A 26,736-nucleotide genomic window follows, 5' to 3' on the forward strand; every position below is an offset into this window, starting at 1 on the left:
TATATTTATTTCCAATGATTTTTGTTTGCAAGAAATGGAAACAAATTAATTCTAAGTCTTTTTTTTTCAGATAATACTGTCACAGGGAGGTACAGTACACCTGGCTTTCTTCAGACCATCGTACGTTGTAGAAACCAAGAAATTCACACCTCACTTAGATACGTATGGCACAGTATGGATGCTAGCAAGTATAAGTAGCAGAGTAATTTAGATCTAGAACAGATTACAAGATCATTTATGCTAAGTAAATCTCTACTGGCCAGTTTCCATTTCTAATAATAAAACAGAACTCTACACCCTCATCTAGTTGATAGAGAGATAACACCAGATGTTTAAGACATCATGCTCACAGCTATACAAGTGCTTCCTCCATAATAAGGCCTGCAGAGCTTAGCTGAATGGTTGGTATCATCATTAATATTTCTGTGTATGTGACCAGAAATCAAAGACTAACAGTTCTTAAAAGAAGCATTTTTTAAGGAGGCTTGCCCAAATCCCACATTATAGAAGGAACTGTATAAAGAAAAATCTGCTGCATTAAAAGAAATTTTCAGCCTCCAGGTATCACTGGATTAACTAACAATTGCTGTAATTTAATCATGAGGCAAAGCAATAATCCTGTTTTTCCCGCACCCAGTCATGGATTATTGCTCAATTACAGTGCAATATAATAATTGCTTGTATTGTATATTTAAATATAATATAATTGCTTACCTTTCTTAAATAATGTCTTTGTATAATGAAGCTATACTGCTTAATATAGTTTAATTCAGTACAAGCCACTGCAGTACAGCATAGCATAACACAATGCACTACAATAATCTGGTGGTCCACTGCCATTAATAAACTCTACAACAGAAGGAAGAAACTGTTCCAGAAAAAAGGTGAAGTCCCAAGACTGGAAAAACTCCCTTATTAGCCTCAACAAAAAGATGAGATTCCTCATCGAAACCTCTAAAGCCAGCTATGAAGGCAGAATTACGGCAGACACTAAAAACGACCACAAAGCCTTCTATAGTTATATCAAGAATCTCCATGGCAATACCCAGGTTTGCTGTGAGTTACTGCACAATGGTACCTCCTATACTGAGCCAACAGATATTGCCAACATACTGGTCGATAGATTCAGTGCCAGCTTTACCCACCTCTTCCCCCCAAAAGGACTAATCACAATACCAGAGGAATGCCAGGCACCCAGCATTACTGCAGCACAGGTTAAAGCTGCATTGTCCAAGGCCAAGAATACAGTTTCCACAGGACCTGACAGTATCCCTGTATGTGTTCTACATGAACTACAAAGTGAACTGGCACCACAGCTGTGTGCCCTGTTCAATCACATCCTCACCTCAGGCTTTGTCCCTACCAAATGGCGCACTGCTACAGTCATCCCTCTCCATAAAGTGGAACGACTATGGACCCTGGGAATTATCACCCCATTAACCTGAGGAGTCTGATATGTAAGACTATGGAGCGCGTCATCATGGGCCTAACTAACAAGGATATAGGGACTCTCCAAACTCTAGATCCCACTCAATTTGGTTTTGTGAAAGGTAGAACATGCCTGCTCAACCTGGTTGACTTCTTTGAGTCAGACACCAGAGCTGTGGATGAGGGCAAGGTAGTTTATACAGCGTACCTCAATCTGTCCAAAGCCTTTGATACCATTCCCTACTCATGAATTATTGATAAACTCACCAACCCCTATATCACTAGGTGGGTTGCAAATTGGCTCACAGATAGAACAGACAGTGTGAAAATAGAGGACTCCAAGTCAGACTGCCGACCAGTCACGAGTGGAGTCCCACAGGGATCGGACCTGAGTCCTCTCCTGTTTGGCATCTACTTCTCAGAAGTCCAGGCCAACATGGAGGGACTTTTGCTGACCAAGTTCACAGACAACTGCAAGCTGGGAGCCATTATTAACTCCCCAAGTGATGTAGACATCCTACAGAAAGGCCTCACTGAGACCAATGACTGGTGTTGAAACCATGGCCTTAAGCTTAATGCCAAAAAATGCATTGTCATCCCCTTTGGGAAAACTCAGCTCCTACTAATTACCACATCGATGGGAGCCCACTGAACACTGAAGGTGTTATAAGAGATCTGCAGACACAGGGTGACAGCAGCTTCTCCTTCTACCACCACATTGCCACTGTGGTCAGAAAGTCCTTCTATGTGGCACACCTCATTACTAAGAGTTTTGCACCCAGGAAGAAAGAGGTCATCAGTGTTACAACTGCCTCATGTACACAGACAACCCTCTCCTCCAAACAGGTTCAAACATATACGAGAGATGCAACCATATAGCCAAACTGGAGGCTGAGCTCTCTCACCTCAGAACTGGTGTAACCAGTCAGGAGGAGAAGGTAACCTCACACAACAGCAAACCAAAACACACAAAAACATACTCGGAGGCTCTAAATAAAAATCTACCTAAGCAGCAGAGACCTCCAAAGCAGACATCCAAGCAAACACTACCCCACAGCAAAACATATGCAACACATAGTTCACAAAGTCAGTGTGCCAAACAGTCACAGCCCTTAAGGCTGAAAAACACACCTGATACACTTGTAATAGGTGATTCTATAGTCAGACACACTGACATCCCGCTCACCAGGCTGAACAAGGAGAAGGTCACAGTGAGCTGCCTGTCAGGTGCTAGGATCTGCCACATAATGCAAGCACTCAGGTCACTCCGAAGCAAGTACAAATATAACTCTGTCATAGTACATGCTGATGTGAATGACCTGAGATGTACCTCCATCAACTACATGAAAAGAGACATAGAGGAGCTCTCCGATCATGTAGACCAGGCCAGTATGACCCTAACCTTGAGCATCATTTTACCCTCACCTAGAATGATGCCACAGTATAAAGACAAAATGATCGATTTTAACAATTGGCTAAAATTTTGGTGTCATTCAAAGGGGATCCAGTGCCTGTCAGCCTGGGTTGACATGCTCGACAAGCCACGTTGCTTCGCTAGGGACAGCTTCCACCTGCCATCCCTGGGCTTTCGGATACTGGCAAAGGCTCTTGCCACCCCCATAGTGCCTTTTTTAGGCAAGGCTCAAAAGACAAACCCACCTCCATAGAAAACACAAAGAACAAGAAACTAAGGGTAATGCTGCTAAACGCCAGAAGTCTAAACCTCAAAATGCATGCACTCAAAGCTCTCCTCAGTATGGAGAACATCGATATGTGCGCAGTGACAGAAACCTGGTTCAAGGCTCCAGAGAGGACCCCAGCACTACCAGGTTATACCTCATATCATGCTTTTCGGCCCCAAAACTCGGACTGAACCACAAAAGGAGGGGGAGTACCCATATTCATCAAGGATACCCACACCTCCAGGCTAGTGGCGTTCCACGAAGCATCAGAAACCATCCATGTGCAACTAACAGTGGGAAAAACTGCCTTTCAGTTTATAGCATGCTACAGACCACCATCTCAAAATCAGGAATCCCACTTGGCCTTCCTGAAAACATTGGAGAACATGAAGATCTCTCCAAACACCATTATATTGGGTGACTTCAGCTACCCAAACATAGACTGGGAGCATTACTTAAGCCCCAACACCCTAGCCCAAAGGTTCCCGGAATTTATAAACTCAAATGCCATGGAACAACTAGTCACAATGCCCACAAGAGGGGAAAACATACTTGACCTGATCATCACCAACATGGGGGACCCTATGCTCCACACCAGAAGTATACCCTCATTGGTAAGATAAGACCATACATTTCACTGGATATCCAAAACCCGACCCCACCCCCAGCCCAGAAAACCACAGCGAAAAACTTCTCAAAAGTGAACTTTACACTTCTCAAAACCGAGGTGGAATCCTTCAAGGCCCCTGGGCCAGTGGAAACTATGGCCCAAACCACAGAATCCTATATAAATGCATTCTATGGACACCTCCAAGAATGCATGGATCATGCTATCCTAAGCAAAACCAAGACCCAATTGTCCAAAGGCAGGTGTCCAGTCTGGTGGACTCCAGCCATAAATAAGTTGTATAACAGAAGGAGGAAGCTACTACAAGATACAGCAAAATCCCTAAAAGGGAAGGCATATCTGATCAGTACTAGCAAAAAATTACGATCCCTCATAAAATCCTCCAAGGCCAACTTCGAGAGAAAAATTGCACAGGACACTAAAGACAATCACAAGGCTTTATTAAGCTATGTTAGAACCTGGGATGCAACTCCCAGATATGCTCAGAGTTGATTCTAAATGACAAAAAATACACTGAACCCACAGACATTGCCAACATCCTGGCAGACAGGTTCAGTGCAAACTTCTCCCCCCTTCCCCCCCCCAAAAGAGCAAATATCTATCCCAGCAGAGTGCAGCCTCCCTAACATCTCAGATGCTCAGGTGAAAGCTGCCCTCTCCAAAGCAAAAAACACTGCTTCAATGGGACCAGACGGTGTCCCGGGTTGCATCCTACATGAACTCCAAGTAGAACTAAACCCTCATGTAAAACTGCTGTACAACTCAGCCTCACTACTGGATATGTACCCAAAGAATGGCGTACAGCAACAGTGGTCCCACTACACAAAAGTGGTGCCTCAACGGACCCTGGTAACTATCGCCCCATAAGCCTGACTAGCCTTATCTGCAAGGCCATGGAGAGGATCATCATGGAACTCATAAACAAAGACATTGGGGACCTACAGACACTAGATCCTACCCAATTTGGCTTTGTCAAGGGCAGATCCTGCCTCTTGAACCTGGTCGACTTTTTCGAAACAGTCATCAAGGCCATAGATGAAGGGAAGGTAGTCCACACAGCCTATCTGGACCTTGCAAAGACATTTGACACAATAACCCACTCAGGCATCATAGATAAGCTATCTAGCTTAAATATAAACCCCTATGTCACAAGATGGGTTGCTAACTGGCTCAAAGACAGAACCCACAGAGTCAGAGTTGCCGGAGCCATGTCAGACTCGAAACCGGTTACAAGTGGTGTCCCACAAGGCTCTGTCCTGGGACCTCTCTTCTTCGGCATATACTTCTCTGAGGTACAGGCCAACACGGGAGGACTATGGCTGACCAAGTTCGCAGATGACTGCAAACTGGGTGCCATAATTGACTCTCCAGCTGACATGAACATCCTCCAAAAAGGTCTCACAGAGACGGATAACTGGTGCCAGAGACATGGCCTAAAGCTAAATGCCAAAAAGTGTATAGTCATACCCTTTGGCAAAAACAAAGTGCCCACAAATTACCACATAGGTGGTAACCCATTAAGTACGGAAGAAGTAATTAGAGACCTGGGGACCCAAGTTGACAGCAATCTCTCCTTTGACAACCACATTGCCAAAGTGGTTAGAAAGACCTTCTACATAGCCCACCTTATTACAAAAGGATTCACATCCAGATCAAGTGAGGTAATAGCGCCCCTTTATTCATCCCTCATCAGGCCCATCATAGAATACAATGCCCCTTTTGGGATGTACCTTACCCGACACCTGCAGCAACTAGAAAGACCCCAAAAGTATCTCACAAAGAGGATCAAGGGACTCAAACAGATCCCATATGCTGCCCAGTTAAAAAAACTCCAGCTCTACTCAGTTGCATACCGCCTACTTTGAGGCGATCTATGCCTGACATACAAAGCTATGTCCAACCCAGAATTAATGGACATGCTCCACCTCAATAAATCTAAATCCCTTAGAACCATGCGCTCGAGGGACTTGAACCTCAGCGCAGAAATAAATAGAACATGCTGGAGGGACAGATTCATAACCCAGAGGCTCCCCTCACTCTGGAATAAAATCCCAGTCCATGTTATGCAGAGCACCTTACTGGCTCTCTTCAAGAGGAATCTTGATGAGTGGATAGGAGATCGTAGGTTTACCCCAGGGATTACTTCTGTGTCACTACTAGACAGAGGCACAGTAAACTAACCTTAAAAAGGGCACAGCAAACTCAAATTAAAGGGTGGCAAAAGCCAAACACATCAGACTAGTCTTATAAATGCCCCAGGGCAGATAGTCTAGTATGAACCTATGAACCTATGAACCTATAATCTACTCTTCCCTGATTAGGCCATCATCAAGTATAATGCCCCATTTGGCATGTACCTCACTAGACACATTCAACAGCTGGAAAGGTCACAAAAGCACCTCACAAAGAGGATTCTAGGCCTTAAACACATGTCCTACATGGACAGACTCAAAAACCTCCAGTTATTCTCTGTCTCATATTATCTACTAAGAGGTGATCTCTGCTTGTCTTACAAAGCCATGTCTGACCCAGCTCTGTTAGAAATGCTACAGCTAAAGAAATCCCAATCCCTCCGCATCACACACTCCAGAGACCTCAACCACATTACCACAATCAACAGAACATGCTGGAGGGACAGGTTCATAACCCAGAGACTGCCCATGCTCAGGAATAGACTTCCCATACATGTCAAGCAAAGCACTTCACTGGCCCTCTTCAAGAGAAATCTTGATGAGTGGATGGGAAATAGAAAGTTCACCCCGGGGATCACTCCAGTGGCTCTACTTGATAGAAGCACTGGGAACTAATGTTGGGTGGCACGATGCCAGGTCACTTCTACAGGCTAGGCTTGTAAAGGCTCCAGTGCCATTAGCCTAGTACACACCTGTGAACCTAAGAACAGGCACAAATACCAAAGCCCAATAAACCAACAGTGATCGAGATGTCTACAACATCAGAATGCAGGTAAAAATATTATTGTGAGATGATCAATGCAGTATGAATTGTTAATATACAACAGAGTGGAGAGCATGCATATTACAGCACAATAAACCAGGGTACAGCATACTGCAAGACTTCATAGGTACCTAATACTATAGGCAAAATATCACAAGATTCTCTGAGATGGACAATACAACAGGCAAAATATCACAGGATTCGATGAGGTGGACCAGTTTCAGATGAAGCTCACAACAGAACAAAACATTATTATTATTACGATGCTCATGTACGGTGCAGAAAACCTGGGCAGTGAAGGCAGAGCAGTTGAGGAAGCTAGAGGTGGTGGAGATGAAATGTCTGAGATGGGTGATAAGATGTACACTGTGGGACAGATTAAGCCATGAGGACATCGGAGCAGAAGCCATACTAGATTTAATTGCAGAGAAAGTCAAAGAGAACAGATTACAGTGGTTTGGGCATGTGTAGGAAAGCAGAAGACAATGTGGGGAAGAAGATTTGGGAGAGACAGAAAGAAGGCAAAAGGGAACAAGGACATTCAATAGAGAGATGGATGAATCATGTGAATGAAGACCTGTGATAGGCATGCGGAAGCTAAGAGAGTGGCAGTAAATTGAGAAATATAGGGGCAGTTTGACACATAGTAGGGTAAAATGAAATGCTGACTAGTGCCTTGTTGTGCCAAGGTAGGAAGGTAGGACAGTAACCTTTATGCCTTAATGTATCATGTGCATACGTTCAGGGTAGGAGGTTTATGAATCATACTCATCCACCATGCTGGAACAGACACATAGCAGCAAGGTGTAATGGACACGTGCCTTAATGATCAAAAATAAGCATGTTCATTAATCCCCCTTGAAGATGGAAAGTTGATAAAACTACTTTATTGCTATTTTGACATGCTGCTTTGCTGTTGCATAACACTTTACTGGAATATTTTTTAAAGTATTAAGTTGGAACACCCTAAGTGATTCAGATTTTAGAAAAAGCCAGGAAAGTATAGCTGCCTTGTTTTATTTTATTTTCAGTTATTTACTACTTATTCCATATCAATAATATCATTATTTCAAGTAGGGAAGAGCAGGGTCCACACTGGGTATAGTTATAGTACTCAGAGCTATCCCTGAAGTTATATTTTCCTTTGTAATATCTTTATTTACCAACTATAATAAAAAATCTTGATTAAGAGAGAAGGCAGAGCAAAGTTACAATAAATATTAGTATTTGTTATAATGTATATCTGAGAATGAATAAATGAATGAATGAATGAATGATTTTAAAGGTCTGCTCAGTTATTATGTCTACTTACTGACTCTCCTGAGTAACCTCCTCAGATTTTGAAATCTTCCGGTAGCAGTACAGCATTTCTACAAGAAGCCACACTGTCAGGAAGACTAGCAGAATGTACATCATAATTTCAGACACATAAGAAGTGAAGTCGTTTTTACCTGGAAAAAATAAAAAATTTAAAATGAGGAATGTGTTACATTGTCAGAAGGATTTTAGCTGACTTTTCCTGGCTCCAACATGTCACAGGCTTATATGCAGAATGATAACAGAGCAAAAACATTCGGTCTGACAAACCATTACTGTGAGCAATTTGCAACATATGAGTAGTTAATAGAATTAGCATTGTTATCCTTAACATGATGGCTTGGTAGAATGATCTCCAAAAACAGGTGTGGCTTGTTCAGCTGTGCCGGTCTCACAAAGTTGTGCCCCGGCTTCTCAACTGAATTTAAAAAAAAGGACTTCTGCATACAGAACTGAAGTACAGTACCCAATCCACACTATCTGCCCAACACCTTCAGCTCTTAAAGTAAAGAGCAGCAAAAAAAAAGTTCTACTCCTTCTACTGGCACACCAATCAGGTGGCCAGATACATGTCTCCTTCCCCCTGCCTGAGAAGCCAATCATGTCACATTTTGTTAAGGTAATACTTATAACTAATATCATAGCTCAGTAGGGAATATGTTTTTAAAATCATGTTTTACCATGGGAAGCATTAGAATTATGAAAAATAAAATACAAAAGAAACACGTCTTAGAATCATAGGATCACATGCAATTTCTAGGGTATCGACCCAGAGGTCATTTTAAGCCTAGCAATTTCATCCCGATGTAATACCATAGAAATGCCAGTCAATACCCAAGACTGCATTTAGTGATGACTGCCCATGTCCTGAAGGGTTTTGGGTGCTATCCCTGGTAAGGTCTTGGATTGCTCTGTAGGCCAGGCATAAGTCTCCCCTAAGAAGTCTGTATGATACAGAGTATAGTGACAGGGACATTAGTCAGTCTGTGTAAGGCACATGCTGGAGACCCTTGATCTTCTTTGTTAGAAACCTCTGAGGTCTCGCTAATTGCTGTAAATGCTTTGTACGGTACATGCCGAACGGGGCTTTCTACTAAATTATGGGCTGGATAAGTGCAGAGTATAAAGGGGTTATAACCTCTTTTGCTCTCAATGCAATGCCTTTCCTAATCAAGTGTGCTATGTAGAATGCCTTCCTTATTACAGTAGACACATGTTGGTCAAAGTTAAGGTCACACTCAACTTGTGATTCCAGGTCCCTTACCATCTCATAGGTACTTAGGGTATTGTTGTTGATTTGATAGTGTGAATGGACATTTTTTGTGCCGAAGGGAATGAGAATGCATTTCTTTGCATTCGGTTTGAGATCGTGACTAATACACTAGTCGTTGGTCTGCATGAGACCCTCCTGGAGTATACTGACATAATTTGGGGATTCATTGATTGCATCTAGTTTGCAGTCATCTGCAGACTTGGTCAGCCACAACACCTTAACTTTGACCTGAACTTCTAAGAAGTATATACTGAACAGTAGGGAGCCCAGCACTGACCCTGTGGCACCCCGCTGATAGCAGGTCTGCTGGTTGATGTGGAGTCACCCGCTTTGATAGTGTGTGTCCAGTTTGTGAGTCAGTTGGCAACTCATCTTTCAACAAAGGGGTTTACATTTAGTTTGCTAAGTTTATGAGTAATGCCTGAATATGGGATTGTGTCAAAAGCCTTTGCCAAGTCGAGGTATGCTGTGTGCAGAGATTTGCCTTCATCAATGGCCCTGGTCACATTTTTAAAGAAATCACCAGATTTAGTAGGCAGGATCTGCTTTTGACGAAGCCGAATTGGGTAGGAGTCAGGGTTTGGAGGTCACGTATGTGTTTATTTATGAGGTTTATAATGATACATTCCATGGCCTTACAGACTAGGCTGGTCAGTCTTATGGGTCTGTAATTCCCTAGGTCTGTTGCTAGACCACCTTTGTGGAGGGGAATATCTGTTATTCTCCATTCCGCAGGAACAAAGCCTGTGGTTAGGTTATGATTGTAAAGGATACTTAATGGTGATGCTATTTCATGTTTTAGCCTGTTTAAAAGACAGCCTGTTGTCTTGTCCCACAGATGCTGTGTTTTTTTTTGCCTTGGACAAGGCTTTGAGGACCTGTTCTTCAGATATGTAGGGCAGGGGGAGGTTTGGGGGAAGGTTTGTGATAAGTTAGGAGGGGATAAGGGAGTGACATTTTTGCCAAACCTATCCTCTAGCAGGTTTACTATCTTTGTGGGGTCAGTGTGTGTGATACTATTGGTCATTAGTCCTCCACAGGCTTGGGTCCTATCTTTTAGGATACATACATAGCTGTAAAAGGCCTTATGGTTATCCTTGTCAGTACTTGCTAAGTTTCTGTCAAAGGAGCCCTTAGAGGATTTGACAAGTTGTTTCATTTGCCTGTTGAGGCTGAGGAAGTTGCTTTTCCATTTTTGGGGCCTTGCTTTAGTTTTCTTGGACAGCAACGTTTTGCATTTATTGTAAAGTTTTTTGATGCTGGATGTTCACCATGGCAGCTTGTTTTTACTTGGGGCTCTGGCTTTGATTCTTTCTGGTATAGCCAAGTTTATGCACTTATGCAACTGATTGTAGAGACCTTTAGTATAACCGTTGGTGTAGTTTCCACTTCCAGATTGGGTGAGGCATGGAATGCATTTATACCTTCACCTAGGAAGGTACAGTTTGCCTTGGTAATTTTATTTAGTATTATTTCATTCTTTGTGAGTTCCACTGTTAGTGCCAGCTTAAATGTGACTGATTTGTGGTCATTTTTAACTAATGAGGGTCTGACCATTTCAGCATGTCAAACATATGCACTGACACAATGGTCAGACTCTCATTTTTAACTAATGAGGGTCTGATCATTTTGACAGTGCATATGTTTGACTTGCTGGTGAGGACCAGATTTAGAATGTTTGTTCCTCTTGTCAGGGTATGAACAATTTGTTCCAAGACATCTGAATTAACAAATTCAAGGAACTTTTGCAGTCGCGAGTTAGGTCTAGCATAGGTTTCCCAGTTGATGGTGGGATAATTGAAATCCCCCATAACCAGTGTGTGTTCTGTAAAATTTGGATTGTGTTTAGTTTGGTCAAGTAGGCTTCATGGGCATGGTGACCCATGGAGGGGGATCTATAACTGGCTATGACTTCAATGGTGGTCTTACCCACCATAACCTGGATTTGGAGTAACTCCAAGGAGTTGTCCAGTCTAACTAAATGAGAGATGAATTTATCTCTAATATAGATTGAAACACTGCCTCCTTTGGTTTTCACATGTTCATTTTGCAGTCTAAAGGTGCAGAAGGCATTGTAGCCTTGCACATTCAGGGTATTCTCTGATGCCTTAAACCAGGTTTCTGTAACTGCACAGACATGTACATCTTCTAGTGATAGAAGTGCTTCCAGGGAGTGCAATTTTTGGATTAAGTTCCTATCGTTTAGCAGCATGACACTTATTTTGTTCTGACTGGCTAATTTCATGTTGGTAATGTTTTTGAGACCTTGCCTAAAAAGGCCCTATGGGGGAGGCAAGAGCCTTTGCCAGCAGCCGAAAGGTTAGAAGTGGCAGGCACAAACCATCCCTGGCAAAGCAGCAAGGCTTGTTGACCATGGCTTCCCAGGCTGACAGGAACTGGATCCCCTTTGAATGACACCAAACACTAAACCATTTATTGAAATCAATCATTTTTTTGTTTATAATATGGCATCACTCTAGGTGAGGGTAGTATGCTGCTCAAGGCTAGGGACATATCTGCCTGGGACACATACTCGGAGAGCTTAACCATGTTTCTCAGAGAGCTTAACCATGTCTTTCTTCATATAGTCCAGTGAGGTACGTCTCGGGTCATTCACACCAACATGAACTATGACAAAGTCATAATGGTACTTGTTGCTGAGATCACAATTAAAACACTTTCAGTAACTGCCCTATGAATTAACGTTGAATTTTATAAACGAACACACAAAAATATACCACTTTTAAAAAAATCTAATGTTAATATTAATATCGCAAAATACACAATCCTTTAACAAAATCTAGAATAAATGATAAAATAATATAAATTAAAAAATGTTTGATGATAAATATAAATTAAAAATACACAACACGGAAGTGAAAGTAATTTAAATCTTAAAGAGTTTTAATAATCTAAACCAGTCAGAAATAAAGTTTATGTAAATCATAAATGAATAAAGCATTTAAAAATAGTTGCCATCATTAAACAAAGCTGCCACCACTTACAATTTAACACATGAATTTTAGCCTGAATGATCTGTAATCATATATTATGTCAAAGAAACATCCCCAATGAACTATATCTGTTTACAAAACAAATTTACTCATCGTGAGCAGTTGCCAAGCAACACACTGATAAGATACAAATACACTTTAAATTACAGTTTTATAAACTCCACCACATATTCAACATACGTAATGAAAAGTCCAGATTAAGAGATAGAATATCATTCTTAAATCTAAGAAAGCGGGAAAAAAATCATATTTAAATTGCTTAAAAGAGATGGGAAAATCAGGCATGTGATTCTAAGCAATTTTAAAAAGACATAGAATTTGCTAGCATGTTTTCTTTCACCAGAAAAGCCAGAATATCAGAGTTTTTGTTCTTTGTGAAGAAAAAGACAGGAATAAGTGTTTGTAATAGAGTTGCTGTTTGGAAGCAACTGTGTCTCTGAAGATAGTTTTAAAATTTAAAAATCTCACAGACTGGATGGCTAAATAATTTTTAAAATTTATGAGAACTGCAATTTAAATTACTAGCAATTTTTATAAATATTATATTTTTATTCATGAAATTCTTTTTTTTTTATTATTTTTATTATTTTTATTTAAATATTTTTATTTTAAAATTTTTATTTTATTTCATTTTATGTTATGAATTTTTATTATTATTATATTTTAATGTATATTTAGGATGTTTTAAAATATAAATAGTGTGTGTTTTAATTGTATTTAATTAAGTTACTATATTGGTGTAAACAGTATTATTGTAAAAAGATTTAATTTTATAGGTAAAGTGCATGTTCTAGATAGGTCATTTTGTGAGTGTGAGTCAAGCATGTGATTTACAGTGTGGTAGAAGAAAGTGGCTGTTGATGGTGTTTTTTTGTGTAGTGTTGTTTTTGCATGTTTGTGTCTTGGTTGCTGTTTTTTCAGTTTAATGTGTATTGTTTTTGTTTTGGGGTGTTTTTGCATTGGTTTTTTGTTGTGCTTATGTTTTCTTTTTTGCTTGCCCTTTTGGTAAAAAGGAGAGTCAAGCGTTGTTTCAGTTTGAGAGAGCTTTTGAGTAGAAGGGTTTTTTTATTAGAGCTTTTTTTGACTCTTTAAATGAACTGGTGCATTGCTTTAGAGGTTCAGGAGTAAGTCAGGAAATAAATGCTTGAAAAGTATAGTTTCTCCCTTTGAAAAACCTGCTTACTGCTTGTAGTAATTGCTGCGCCCGAAATGTATGCTCTTTTTTCCACAGTTATGGTGGAAACAACCAGTTGATCTTTCTTCCTGGTTGTTTCTGCTTCGCCCTGGTTTCCAACTTCAGACCTAGTTGAGATTATCATGAGTTTCAGACTGAAGGTTCACAAATAATTCAGTATGAAAAACTTTTTTTCAAGTTAAAAAGAGATTCAGACTTATAAAGAATTTCTAAAAAATCCTAATATTATTCAATGTGCCTTTTTAGGGAACATGTAACTGGGTCAGGAAATGTGACTGAAGCTTTGATCAAGGAACTGAGTTAACAGCTTTTAGCTTTTATTGGAAGTTACCTATGTTATCAAAAATTATTATGAAATTTTGTATGGATATTGTCGATTACATTAGTTTAAATAAATCCAGTTTGATATTTGACTTTTTTTTGTTTTTTGATTAAAGTAGCTTTTCAGTATTGAGAAACATTGAATTAATTATTAATAAAACAAGAACTTTTACAAAAGAAAGATGTTGTTGATACAACTGAGATACAGAACAATTGTGCATATCCACCTGGACTGAAATTGACTGTTGACATTCGAGGCGAAAGACAAAATGCTGAAACAATATTGGTTGATTATTGAATTGCAAAAAAGAAGTGATGATTTTTAGAGAATAAAGAAGGACGGAGGAGTGGACAGAGAGATATGAATATGAACAAGTGGGAAGAAGAATGGGGTGAGGAGGTCACATCCTCTGTTCGGGGAATATCAAGAAAGGAGCTATTAACGTAATAATTTAGCTCTCGTTTTTTTTTAACAACAGGAATTGTGTTGGTATAGATGATGATGAATGGTTGTGGTGAACATAATAATTGCTATTGGGAGAGAGTCTATAAATAATACACAAGAGTTAAATGTTTTTATGAAGATTTATTGGTTTCTGGGAATGAAAGTTTGTGGTATAACTTTTTCTTGTTTTTTTGACAAAACGGGATGAGAAGTTTGTGGTGTATGTTCTTGTGAATTAAGATACACAGTTTATGGCTGAATGGATGTATGAGATGAATGTTTTGAAAACAAGTTTTTTGATTTATATTATTTACTATGAGATTTTTTTGAAACACACATTTTGATTTGTTTTATTAATTTATCATTTTTTTTACCCAATTTTTTTTTGGTTTTTTAGTTTAGGTATGTTATAATGATGATTAGATTTTGGATATATATTAACTTTACAGATTTTTTTCTTCACAACAAAACAAAACAAACAGGGATTTTGAATTTTGAAGTTCTACAAAAACAAAAAGGAGGGGTATGAATACTAATTTGCAAGTTTTGAAACTAGAAAAATACTTAAATTGAAATCATTGAAGTTTGAAGTCACAAAAAAAAAGTTGTTGATTATTTATTTATTTTCACTCTATCAGATGGTAGAAGTTTTAGTTGAAGTAACCATGATAGTAGTTTAGAACCTGATAAAATCCTGTGGAGGTATGGGTACTAATGACCAAAACTGATTATACTTCTAGGATGACTGAAATTTTGAATGATGAGTGCGATATAGCTTATCTGATGGTGTAAGGAAATGAGGTCACTAGGCAAAATGCCAAAATTGATATTGGATGCATTGTACACATTTGTTATAAGTTGATGCATTGTACCTACTATCTACGAAGTAAAAGCAAGCTTGCCAAATACACAGATTGTTTTCCCCAAAAAGTGCAAAGGCTTAAATTCCCAAGCTTTTTTACCAATTACATTGTCTTAGGGGTTCAAAGACTGAACAGCACGTAGAAATAGAGACCAAGTACATTGATCAATTTTTGTGTGTTAAAGAAAAACATATTTTGAGGGATTCTGACATTTTTTTGATGAGACTTTCAAGTACAAATGACAACTCCTGATTTGTCTTACTATAACTATAGATGTGGTTAATTTATTTTCTTCTCAGATGCAAGTACATTTAGAAATGTTTATGAACAGTATAGTCTTAGTTCTATTGTGAACATCACATTGGATTGATTAATTTATCAAGATCTTGTTTGAAGTGTTAAAAATTCATTTTATTTTGTTTTATTAAAAGGGTTCAAGCAACTTTTCTGGGGTGGCAATGGGGGCAAAATTAGCGGTATTTTGCTCGCATTTGTTTTGTTTTTAGGGAAAGACTTTTTGTTTTCATCCCTTCAGGGTTTTCAAATTTTGGATAGACTTTAAGTTTTGGATTTATTTTACAATTTTTTATGGAGAGAGAGAAGAAAAGATGAGATTTAGGAAAATTTGTAAGATACAAGTGTACCTTTTGAGGATCTTAAGAATGTATGAGTGGAATGGAAAGAGTAATAACTTTTTTGATTTAACTATCATCAATAACTATGTGCAAAAACTATCAACATTACTATCCTATATTTTGAAAGGAGAAAGTTGTTCACCTGAAGTTGTCATCACCTGTTGAGGGGAAAGAAGGCAGAGAAGGGGTCAGAAGGAGCAGTAACAAAGAATTCAGGAAAGAAATGATGATATGTTCAGGAAAGAAATTTGGAGTTAATAGGCATGTTTGGAATGGAATGAGCTTTTTCTTAAAAATCAAGAAAAATCAAGAAGGAAAAGAATGAAAGAACAGATTATATTGAATATTATAATCAATCAGGGCAACAGGCCAAACAAAATATAGCATTAATAACAATAATAACAACAATAATAATAATAATAATAATAATAAATAATAATAATAATAATAAAAAAAAAAGGAGGAGTTTTTTTTTAAAGTACAGTACAACAAGGCTGGAATTGTGTTAAAATTTTGAGAAACACTTGGAGGTATTTTGAGTGCTTGAATTTAGGGAACCTTAGGTGTTGAACCTGTGGATTACAGATATTGTAATTTGGTATTATAATTGTAATTGTAGTAGCATTGTGTTATTATGTGTGTATGTTGTATGTCATCATTTGCACTTTGGCAGTATTAAGAGAGATAAAAGAGAGAGATTGTTAGATCTATCAGGAATGTTAGATAAGAAACACACTACACACTTTGCTGCACTATATGCCCCCCACATACCTAAGTTTTTCAAGTTTTTTTTGGACTTGTAGTGGACCTTTAGGAACTAGTGATGTGGCTAATGGAGTTGCTGTTTTGGAAGCAGAATGGCAACTTAGATAGATTTTAAGCTTTGAGATACCCCTGGTCTCAATGACTGTGTCTCTTGAAACCTGTTTTAACATTTAAATCAAGTCAGATTTAAATTATTGTGCTTTCATTTACTTGTTGCTGAGATACTTGAGTGCATGCATGATCCTATGAATCCTGGCACAGATAAGCAGATGACCGCAACTTTCTCTTTGTCCAGCCTGGTGATTGTGATATCCATGTGTTTCATTATTACGTCTCCAATAACAAGAAAATGTGTTTTTTGAGTATTATGCCTTACGGGGATGGTGGGTGAGACACTGGTGTTATGTGTCATGGGTGCTGTGAGGACTGTGTTAGTTGTAGCAGTCTTGTGTTTTGGAGATCTCTGTTGTTTTGGTAAGTTTTTCGAGAGAACCTCCGCAGATTTTTGTGTTTGATACATACTATGTCTATAGGTAGTGGTATTATGTGAATATGTAGTGGTGGATGAGTTGGCATCCTTTTCCGTGTTACTGTTTTGAGTGTGAGAGCATGGATTCAAGATTCTTGGTGTAGATATATCTCTCAAACTCTGTACTAGAGTTCGTTATTAGTAGAGGGTTGTCACTGTACATGAAGCAATTGCTACACTGCTTCAAGATACCTAAGTCAACAAGGATGGCAGGAGAAACAAGGGTAGTCCAACTATCCATAATGCTAGGTTGAAGACAATTGTCACTAGGGATGGCTTTTCAGACTCAATCATGGGTGAACTTAGTGGATGAATATTCTGCTGTTTTCTTTTTTTTTACTGTTTCTTTTTTGCTTGTGGTTTAATAGGTTACAGTTCACTAGCAGTAGTTCCTTGACCAGGAAAGCACTAAGCATGAGGGTTACACTAGTGTGCTACAGTTGTAACTAAGGGAAATATTGTTGAATTTAACTATCCTGCTTTGGCACACAGCAGTGTGCGGTGCTGCATGATGCACAAACAAGCAGAAACCTGCTCAAATGCAGGACCTAAATACCAGAAGCTAAAAACGTGAAAAAACCTTTAAAAAGATTCAAAAGGATGCTTATTCTAAGCCCTAGACTTAGCTTCCTTTACCAGACAAGACCCAATCAGTGCAATCCTTTCACTAAAATATAGATAGCCCACTTTCAATCCAAGATGGCCTGGAAGGCATTTATAAGCCTAGCCAATAACCTGAGGTTAAAATCAAACACTGTACTTTGTGTCTATGAGGTGAAGACCATAACCATTATGCCAAGGATTTTAAGGCCCGAATGAAGGATTTGGTTGTCTTTCTCAAAAAGTTTTTCTTAATGTGGTCTTCAGCATATAATCAAAAGGATCTACCAATCCATCCATCTGGGAAAGGTAAACATGAGGTTTTAATTGCCTGATCTTAGAACAATGACACAATTTGGTGCATTATCTTGGACACAAAGTGAGTCCCCTGAGTATTTTCTTTGGTGTCCATAAATTGAAAAATAATAATCATAGACATCTGGTTATATATGTTGCATTAGCTTTATATAGTTTAAAAACTTTAGGGTATTTAGTTGCATAGCCAACATATATTGAAATCCAGAGCAGGATTTTACCATTGGCCCAACAATGCCCATTGCAATACTTTCAAATGGCACTTCTTTGACAGGCATTGGAATCAAAGGATTTTTAAGGTCTCAATTAGAGTCTGACTTCTGGGATTCTGGGCATCCAACACATTTATGTTTCTTCTTCTTCTTTTATTCTAGAATACTAAAGGCCTTGCTAAGATTCAGCTTTTAGTGTAGTCCATTCAAAAGTGTTCCCCAAATCAGATAGCTGTGTGCTTTTCTTATCACTAGGATTTTTAAATTCTTGGACACCAACAGCTTATATATTATTTGCTCTGTATAAATAGTAACCTTGTAATTACAAGTATGGGTAGTAAGTAGAAAGATCTTGTTCAGCTTCATCCCCTTCAACCCTAGCTATATTTTCCTTGCTATGCTGAAAAGACAGTGGTGTTTTTTTAAATGTAACCAGTTTTCCTGAAGGTCAGTTAACTCTGCAGTTTCCATAAGTCAGCATGTCAAGCAGTAGTCAGTACTGTCTTCTCACTTAATGCAGACACCTGAGGTCTCATTGTCTTCTCCTCGAAAACACAACTCATTGCCATTATTCTTAAGGGCCAATTGCTATGTCTGCTTTATTTTTTTTTTTTGCCCTCTTTCTCTATTAGCATGAGAAGTACAACCCTTTTCTGTTTCCCTAGGTTTATGCATTTTGACTCAACAGGAATTTCATAGCATGGGTGGCCGTGGTGGTGCAGCTGTTTGCATTGCCACCTCACAGCAAGAGGTTCTCTGGTCAATTCTCAGCTGTGGCACCTTCTGTGTGGAGTCTGCATGTTCTCCCTACAGTCATAAGGATTTCCTCCGGGAGCTCCAGTTTCCTCCCACATCCCAAAAGACATGCTGTAGGAGGATTGCACACTCTAAATTGGACCTAGGTGTGCATGTGTGTGCCTTCTGTGGAAGGTTAGGTGCCAGGCTGGCAACTAGACACCATAAAACTCCACTTCCAATCGTTCTTCAGACTTTTGTTCCGCTCAGGAGCAGCCAAAAGAAGAAGAAAGAATTTCATTAGGTCTCTGGTCAAGATTATTTTGTCACTTAGTATATGTTACCTTTTCCTTCTTCTCTTCTCTATGTTGTTCTCTCTCTAGCTCTGGGGTAATGAAGACAACCGTATCACTACCTGTTTCTTCTTTGGGTTGCTTTTCTTCTAAAAAGTCTTCCCTTATTTACGTTTTTATTGCTTTTTCCTCTTTCCCTACCCTGGTGACTTTTTTCTGTTACATTTTTCCCATATCTGTCTGAGCGTATAATTCTCTGTTTCTGGGACTTTCTGTTTTAACTTAACAGAACGTTTAGAATTCAGTCCAATTTGTGCATTTCCCATGCATTCTAGCTTCAGTTCCTTAGAATATACCCTTTTGATGCCTGTTCCCTTCACTGTAATGGGTTTATGCACTCTCATAAATGCATCTGGTGGTTGACATCCTTTTTCTAGGCTAGGCAGAAGCACATCTGTTGGCTTATTCACCCCACATGTCCTCTTTCCACACTGATGGAATAGTCTATCAAAAGAATTGCCTTCTTCCTATTGCCTTCACAACTCTTTAAAGTGGGCAACATTTTCACTATTATTAAGCTATGTCTTAACATGGAATGACAGCAGTTAGATGGCTACCTTTCCAAACTCTATTTTTATTTGTATCCGAGTAATAGGATACTGTTTCATATCACCATGAATACCTGGCCTTTCTACTGTTAGTTTTCTCCTTATGTACAAATTGTCCTTTTATAAGTGTTAGCCTGCTGTCTTAGTCTAGCATTCTTCCACCAGTTAAGACACTGCACTGATCTTGGCTGTTGCACTGTAACAGAATGCTGTTTCAACTATTCTAGGAGATCATTTATCACATTCTATTGGCATGATATACAGCTACCATGCTTTTCTGAAGTTAAAAGTTTACTAACATTATTCGAAATCCAACCATGTGATGTTTCTGTCATTAGTACAAAACCTACCACCGTGATCCCTTTTCCATATTTAAAGTAAAATATGACTACAGTTTCTTTTGTTACCTACATTTTACATGGGGTTTGGTACAGGTTTAAACAGCTTATATTCATATATAGTTTCTTGGTATAGTGCTTAGGGTCAATTTGATGAACCCATTTTCTTAGAGCAGTAGTTAAAGATATTTAAATTTGTCAGATGCTACAATTTCTATTATTTTTGTTCTTGTTATGCTGACTCTCTGGGTCTAACCACAAATTAATAACACAATTTAAGTTACTTAACTGAGGCCTTACCATTTCACTGTGAGAAAATGTCAAGCTGTGAAACTTTTGAGCTTGTGAGTCTGAAGTAGCATTAGGCCTGGCAAAAAACTTTTTGACTACATAACAGTCCTACTAAGCAGTCTCCTCCATGTTCATGAGGGTCCTCAGTGCCTTTCCAGGTAACTGTATTGGTAAGATGTCCTTCCATATCACTGTCGCAATATTCTTTACTAAAGGGATTCCCTGCCAATGGTACCCCAAAGTCCAGCCAGTATATCAAAGCCTTAGGATTTTATAGACATCATATATCAATGGAACTGTTCTCAGATTTCTGACATTCAAAAAAAGTTATCATGAACTCCTGCAGATGGAGTCCCCTAAGCCCTCTGCTGTCCCCCCATTTTTAGCTGCACTTTTACATACCTTTTTAGCAGTTTCTGTGATCTTGAATTCTCAACCTCCAGCCCCTAAGAAACTGATAGATTTTACAAGGTGCCAGATGAGTTTAACTTTCTCTATAAATGTCATTCATCTGACCCTTCTGTAGCTTTTCCTTGTAGTACTACACTACTTCCTTCTAACAAGGACAGCCTTGTCCTTAACCCATTAAGCTATCTACTTAACAGCTTAGGCCATGGCTATAATTTGGGTCCTAGAAAACAACAAAATGTAAAGACTTCTCATCTTCTCTCTGTCGATGATTTAAAACTGTATCGCTCATTAGATGAGGAACTGAAAGCACAACTGCAAGTGTCAAAACTTTTTCAGATGATATAAGAATGTCATTTAGTCTTGATAAATGTGCAAAAGCAACATTTAAAGAAGGAAAACTGCAGCACCAAGAAAACATCAGTTTGGGACAAGAATGTGATATAAAAGAACTTGAGCAAGTGGGAGTGTCAATGCAATTGCTTAGCCTTGCCTGAAAGTAAATATAATATGTTAAGCAAAGTTTTATGTTTGTATAAACTGTCTTAACTGCACTGTATTTAGGAACATTGTATTATTATCAGGTTTCTCTCTAACATTATCTTTTTTTCTCCCAACTTTTCTTCTTATACTAGCTATCCTCTGATTTTACCTTGTATGTTTGTACCTGGGTTAAATCACTACATATATTCTACTAGGGTGCTCTCAGCCTACCACCCGTAAAGGCTCTGGACTTTGCCATCTGCTGCAACCTACTAACTCTGGACTGCAAGAAAGTATGTCTACCTATATCAAGACGTCAAACTTATAACCAGATAAACCCTGCTAAATTGTTTAGTTCTGCCCCAGCTAAGCTAGCCAACAGCAGCAACCCCCTTACTCCTTTACTTCCCTCCTTCCACTCTCTCTGGATTGCTTTACAGCCAGTGCACCCTCTCCCTTTACTCTAGCTCAACTTCCAAAGCAGGGCCCTAGTGCATGTTTGCTGCACTGCTGCTTTTGCCCACTACATATCACCACATCTCCACTTATACTCAGTAGTATTTATCTCTGCCTACCTTTTCATATCTCACCCTTCTTTCTTTTGACTTTCCCTCCCTATCCTCTCCTCCTTAGACTACCTTTCTCCTACCCTGACCTACCTAGTTTTCACTGATACTTTTTCACTGATACTTTTCTTAGGGTCCTACCTTTATAGCTCTCAAACCACTATCCCTCCTATCCAATTACTCTCCTTCCCTCCAAATTGTTACCTTGCCATAACACACCCCTTCCACCCTCCTCTCCCTATGCCCTAATACCATAATTCTTCTATTACCTTTCTTCATTGCTTATACTTCTCTCTGTACACTTCCTCTTTCCTCTCCAGCTTTCCTTCTTCATTCCCTTTAGAATCCTTTCTTAATTACCTACTTTTTAATTAAATTTATTAACCCCTCTCTTGCTTATACTCATTCTCTCTCTACAGTAGCTACCTCCTTACTCCTCACTTTACTAAAAGTGATTACTAAATTATGTCTCCTTACTTAACTATACCTTTACTCTTAGTCTTAATCTCGACCACCCTTCTCTCTACATACCTTCTCACCTTCTTTGAATTCTCACTCAGCAATAATTTCATCTCCTCACAAAAACACACTTCTACTCAACTCACTTTTACACCTTACTCTAATGTTAATTACAACTATCATCTCTCTAAATTCCACAGGCAACATCACCTCACCTACCCCACACAATCTAACAAAAAAACAAAAACCCTAACAATTCAAAAGAGCAACTACTTAACTAAGCTAGTTAATCCTACCCTAAAAGATGGAGACATCCACCCCAATCCTGGCCCTATCTCAACACCTCCCCAACAGTGCTCACCTCACCACAACAATAACTTCCTCATAGGACACCTTAACATCCAAAGCATAAATAACAAAATACCCTTCGTCCATGCCCTCTTAGATACCCACTCTTTTGACATTCTTTGCCTCTCTGAAACATGGCTTAACCCAGGCACAAAAAATTCTGAGATTATACCTCCAGGTTATAACATAGTAAGACATGACCGCCTAAAACGTAAAGGTGGTGGAGTAGCAATACTTTTCAAAAATCAACTTAACATCTCTACTCTACCAGTATGCCCTAACCAAAATAGCAAAACAGAAGCCATCATCATTAAACTCCAACTAAATGCCAAGAAATCCATTTTCATCATTTGTTTATATATTCCCCCAGGTAATAACATTCCAATACTAGAAGACTTTCTAAACTGGGTATCTACCACCTACCCCCAAGAAACCATAATTCTAGGTGACGTCAACATAGACTGGAATACAATTAATGCTAACAATCCCTCCTCTCATATTAATCTACATGGTTTCTCCCAAACCATCACCTCAACCACTAGAATCAACAAACCAAGTAAGAAAGAGAGTATATTAGACTGGATACTCACAAATACAGTTAACAAACAGTATAAAGTAGGTACTATGCCCGACGACATCAGCGACCACTGCCTAACCTACATTACTAGACAAAAATCTCAATATATTAACCTCCCAAATACTAGGCTAATTCGATCTACCAAGCATTTTAACATAGACCTTTTTAAAGCTGAACTGAGAGCATGCAAATGGAATTGCTTAAAAACACTTCCCCTGGAGGAGGCAGTATTATTCTTTAATACTACATTCCTCTCCATACTTGATATACATGCTCCAGAACGCTCCATTAGAGTAAAGACCAAATCTGCCCCTTGGCTGACCAATAATACCAAAAAACTCATTCATGCAAGAAACAAAGTATGGACAAAATGGAGATGCAATAGACAGGACCCTGATTTAGTTAATTTCCGCCAGCTTAGAAATCTAGCTAAAAAATCAATAATCTCTGACAAGAAAAACTACTACTGTAAACTTCAGGAAACTTATATTAACAACTCTAAACAGTTCTGGTCATCAGTAAATAGACTTCTCTCCCCAGGAATTGCTAAAACTCCTTCCCTCAAAATGCTGACCCAGATACCCTCTCCAAACTGCTAATGCTTTCAACTCTTTTCTCTGAAACTATTCAATCCCTAGCCAAACAAATGAACTCTAACAACTCTAATATTCCATCTAACATAACTACCTCCACCTACAACTTCTCTCTAAAACCTGTATCTACTTCTTTCATCTACAAACTCATTCATAAACTAAAACCCTGTACCCTTCCGCTGACAAGCTCCTTCTCTTTTCCTTCAGAAAGCTGCCATAGAAATTGCATATCCTATATCCTTACTTATCAACAGAACTATCCTAGAAGGAACCATCCCTGATATCTGGAAAGTCTCCTACATTATCCCACTACATAAAGGTGGTAACTCCTTGACCTTTCCAACTATAGACCAATTGCCCTTCTCTCACCCCTAGCAAAAATCATGGAAAAATGTATTCATCAGCAACTTGTACACTATCTCTCACTTCACAGCATAATAGCAAACTGCCAACATGGTTTCAGACCCCACCACAGTACCACCATTCTATCCTTTGTAGATACCATCAACAAAATCGAAACAACAATACTCTCTTCTGCTCTTTTCATTGATCTCTCTAAAGCATTCGACATGGTCAACCACTCTCTTAATTAACATTCTTGAATCTCTCTCCTGTGATAAGCTTGCCATTAATTGGTTTAGATCTTATCTTAACAACAGACAACAAGCAGTAATATGGGATAACCATATCTCATCCCTCTTGCCCATTTCCATCGGAGTTCCCAGGGCTCCATTCTTGGTCCACTTCTGTTCTCCTCTTTATTAACGATCTTCAAACTGCAATCCCACAAGCAACCTGCATACAATACGCAGATGAATCTACCCTTATCTGCTCAGCACCTTCCTCTACTGAACTGAGCTCACTGACCCAAAATACCTTTAACACAGTAGAAACCTGGTTTTCTAGACGGTTTCTCCTACTTAATGCCAATAAAACTAAACTCCTCCTCTTCTCCCCACCTCTAGGTCCCCCTTTAAACTTTACCATCTCCTCAAATAATGGCACTATCATCTCACCTGACCCAACTACAAAACTGTTAGGAATAACCATTGACTATAATCTCTCCTTGAACAGCACATTAATAACACCATCAAGATTGTTAACAGAAAACTTGGATCCCTATATCGTATCAAACCTTTTCTAACCCCAGCAACTAGAACAAAAATTGCTCAATCTCACCTCTTATCAACTCTCCTTTATGCTTCCCCCATTTATACAAACCTTAAGAAAATCAATCTTAACAAACTTATAACTTGCTATCAGAACATAGCTCGCTAGCAACCTTCGAACCCACCATTGTATAAACCTAAAACAACTTGGTTGGCTCGAATTTCAAAACTACCTTTTAATTCCTCAACTCACTATAGCTCACAACATATTACACCTTCCTGACAACACCCCAATACTCTCTCAACTTCTAATCTCTTACAACAACCTTAACTCACTTCGCTCCTCTAATAAACTCATGACAAAAGCAATAAGGGTAAACAACACAGCAGGTGGTTCTCTTTTCACTAACACAATAGGTAGAACTTGGAATCTTTTACCTAGTGACATAACTCTGACCACATCCCTGCCACAATTCAAACAGAAAATTAAACTGTACTACCAAAATCATTGGCTTTGTTCCTGCAGTACACCTGACTAATCTTTTCCTCATAGTTCTTCTTCACTCTTTTCATCTCTTCCTTTCTCATTTCTCTTCCTTTCACTGTATAGATTTAAGTATATTCATTTTATGTACAATTTGTTATCTTGCAACAAACTTCATATTGGAAACTTGTCTCTCTTTTGAAATGATCTTTCAGTCATTAGGTTGATATAACTCCAATTTTTGATATTTTTTAAAGTAATGATTTGTTTATGTAATGTACTTAGTATTTAGTGGAGCTTTTCTCCTCGGGCCTCTGCTGAAAATGGACATGTATCCAGCCAGACTAGCCCGGTCAACAAATGTAAAATAAATAAATAAAATAAAATTTGGGAATTGAAGGATCAACAATAAAACATGAACAAATGTGAATAAAACTTAGTAAGGAATACTTTAAAAGACTTAAATTAATCCTGAAAACAGGGGTGACATCTAGGAACACAATCCAAGCTATAAACTGATTTGCTGTTCCTGTCCTAACTTACAGTTTTGGAGTGATTGACCTCCATGCTCACCAAATGATCTATACAAACCAGTGCATACCAAGATTATATATTCCCCTTTCTGAAGGAGGGATGGGCCTCCTTGAAATTTAATATGTGTAGATCTGTAATCGTGGGACTCCACACATATCTGCTGACCTCACAAGACCCAAATGTAGTGAACATTTTGAAACATGAGGAGAATAAATCTAAGATGACTTCTCTGCTTAATCTAGCAGAAGCATATCAGTGTCAACCAGGAATAGAAATCAAACCAGAAGTAGATAAAAATCAGGCGGCAACTGAATGTGGCAAAAAAACAAAAGAAAGAATATAAGGTGAAGGACCAGATGAGAAGGCAAGAAATGTGGAAAATGAATGAATATAGTTGCAAGTATAGAAAATGTCTGGAAGAACCTCATGTTGATCAGGAATGAACACAGGAATGGTTAAGGAGAGGCAAATTCAAACCAAGAGATGAAAGGTTAATTTTGATTATAGGATCATAGGAAGTTACCAGGCTATTGGCCCTGTGATCCTTACAAGCCTAGCCAAGAATTTAGCCCATGTTTCAACAAGTCAGCGCCGGATGCCCCTGTCCAGCAGGGACACAGGTGGAATCCCAGGGATGCATTTTCTGTTTCCCATCCAGTTATCCAGGTTGTGCTTAAAAAGGGGTAGTCTGCTTGAAGTGGAGATGGAGTCTATTCCACAGAAGGGGAGGGGT

At 38.8% G+C, this 26,736-nt stretch overlaps 1 protein-coding gene across 1 annotated transcript in view; it reads right to left on the reverse strand.

The window, feature by feature from the left end:
- The window catches only part of SCN3B (sodium voltage-gated channel beta subunit 3), a 379,056-nt gene that overhangs the window by 45,913 nt on the left and 306,407 nt on the right, over window positions 1-26,736 (reverse strand). The window contains exon 4 of the mRNA XM_044081132.1: window positions 8,006-8,144. Coding sequence (XP_043937067.1) covers window positions 8,006-8,144 — 139 coding nt within the window. The remainder of the gene's footprint in view (window positions 1-8,005; window positions 8,145-26,736) is intronic.

This window comes from Protopterus annectens, chromosome 8.part0 (genome assembly GCF_019279795.1).
Source record: "Protopterus annectens isolate FY-2018-M chromosome 8.part0, PAN1.0, whole genome shotgun sequence".
Classification (NCBI taxonomy): domain Eukaryota; kingdom Metazoa; phylum Chordata; order Ceratodontiformes; family Protopteridae; genus Protopterus; species Protopterus annectens.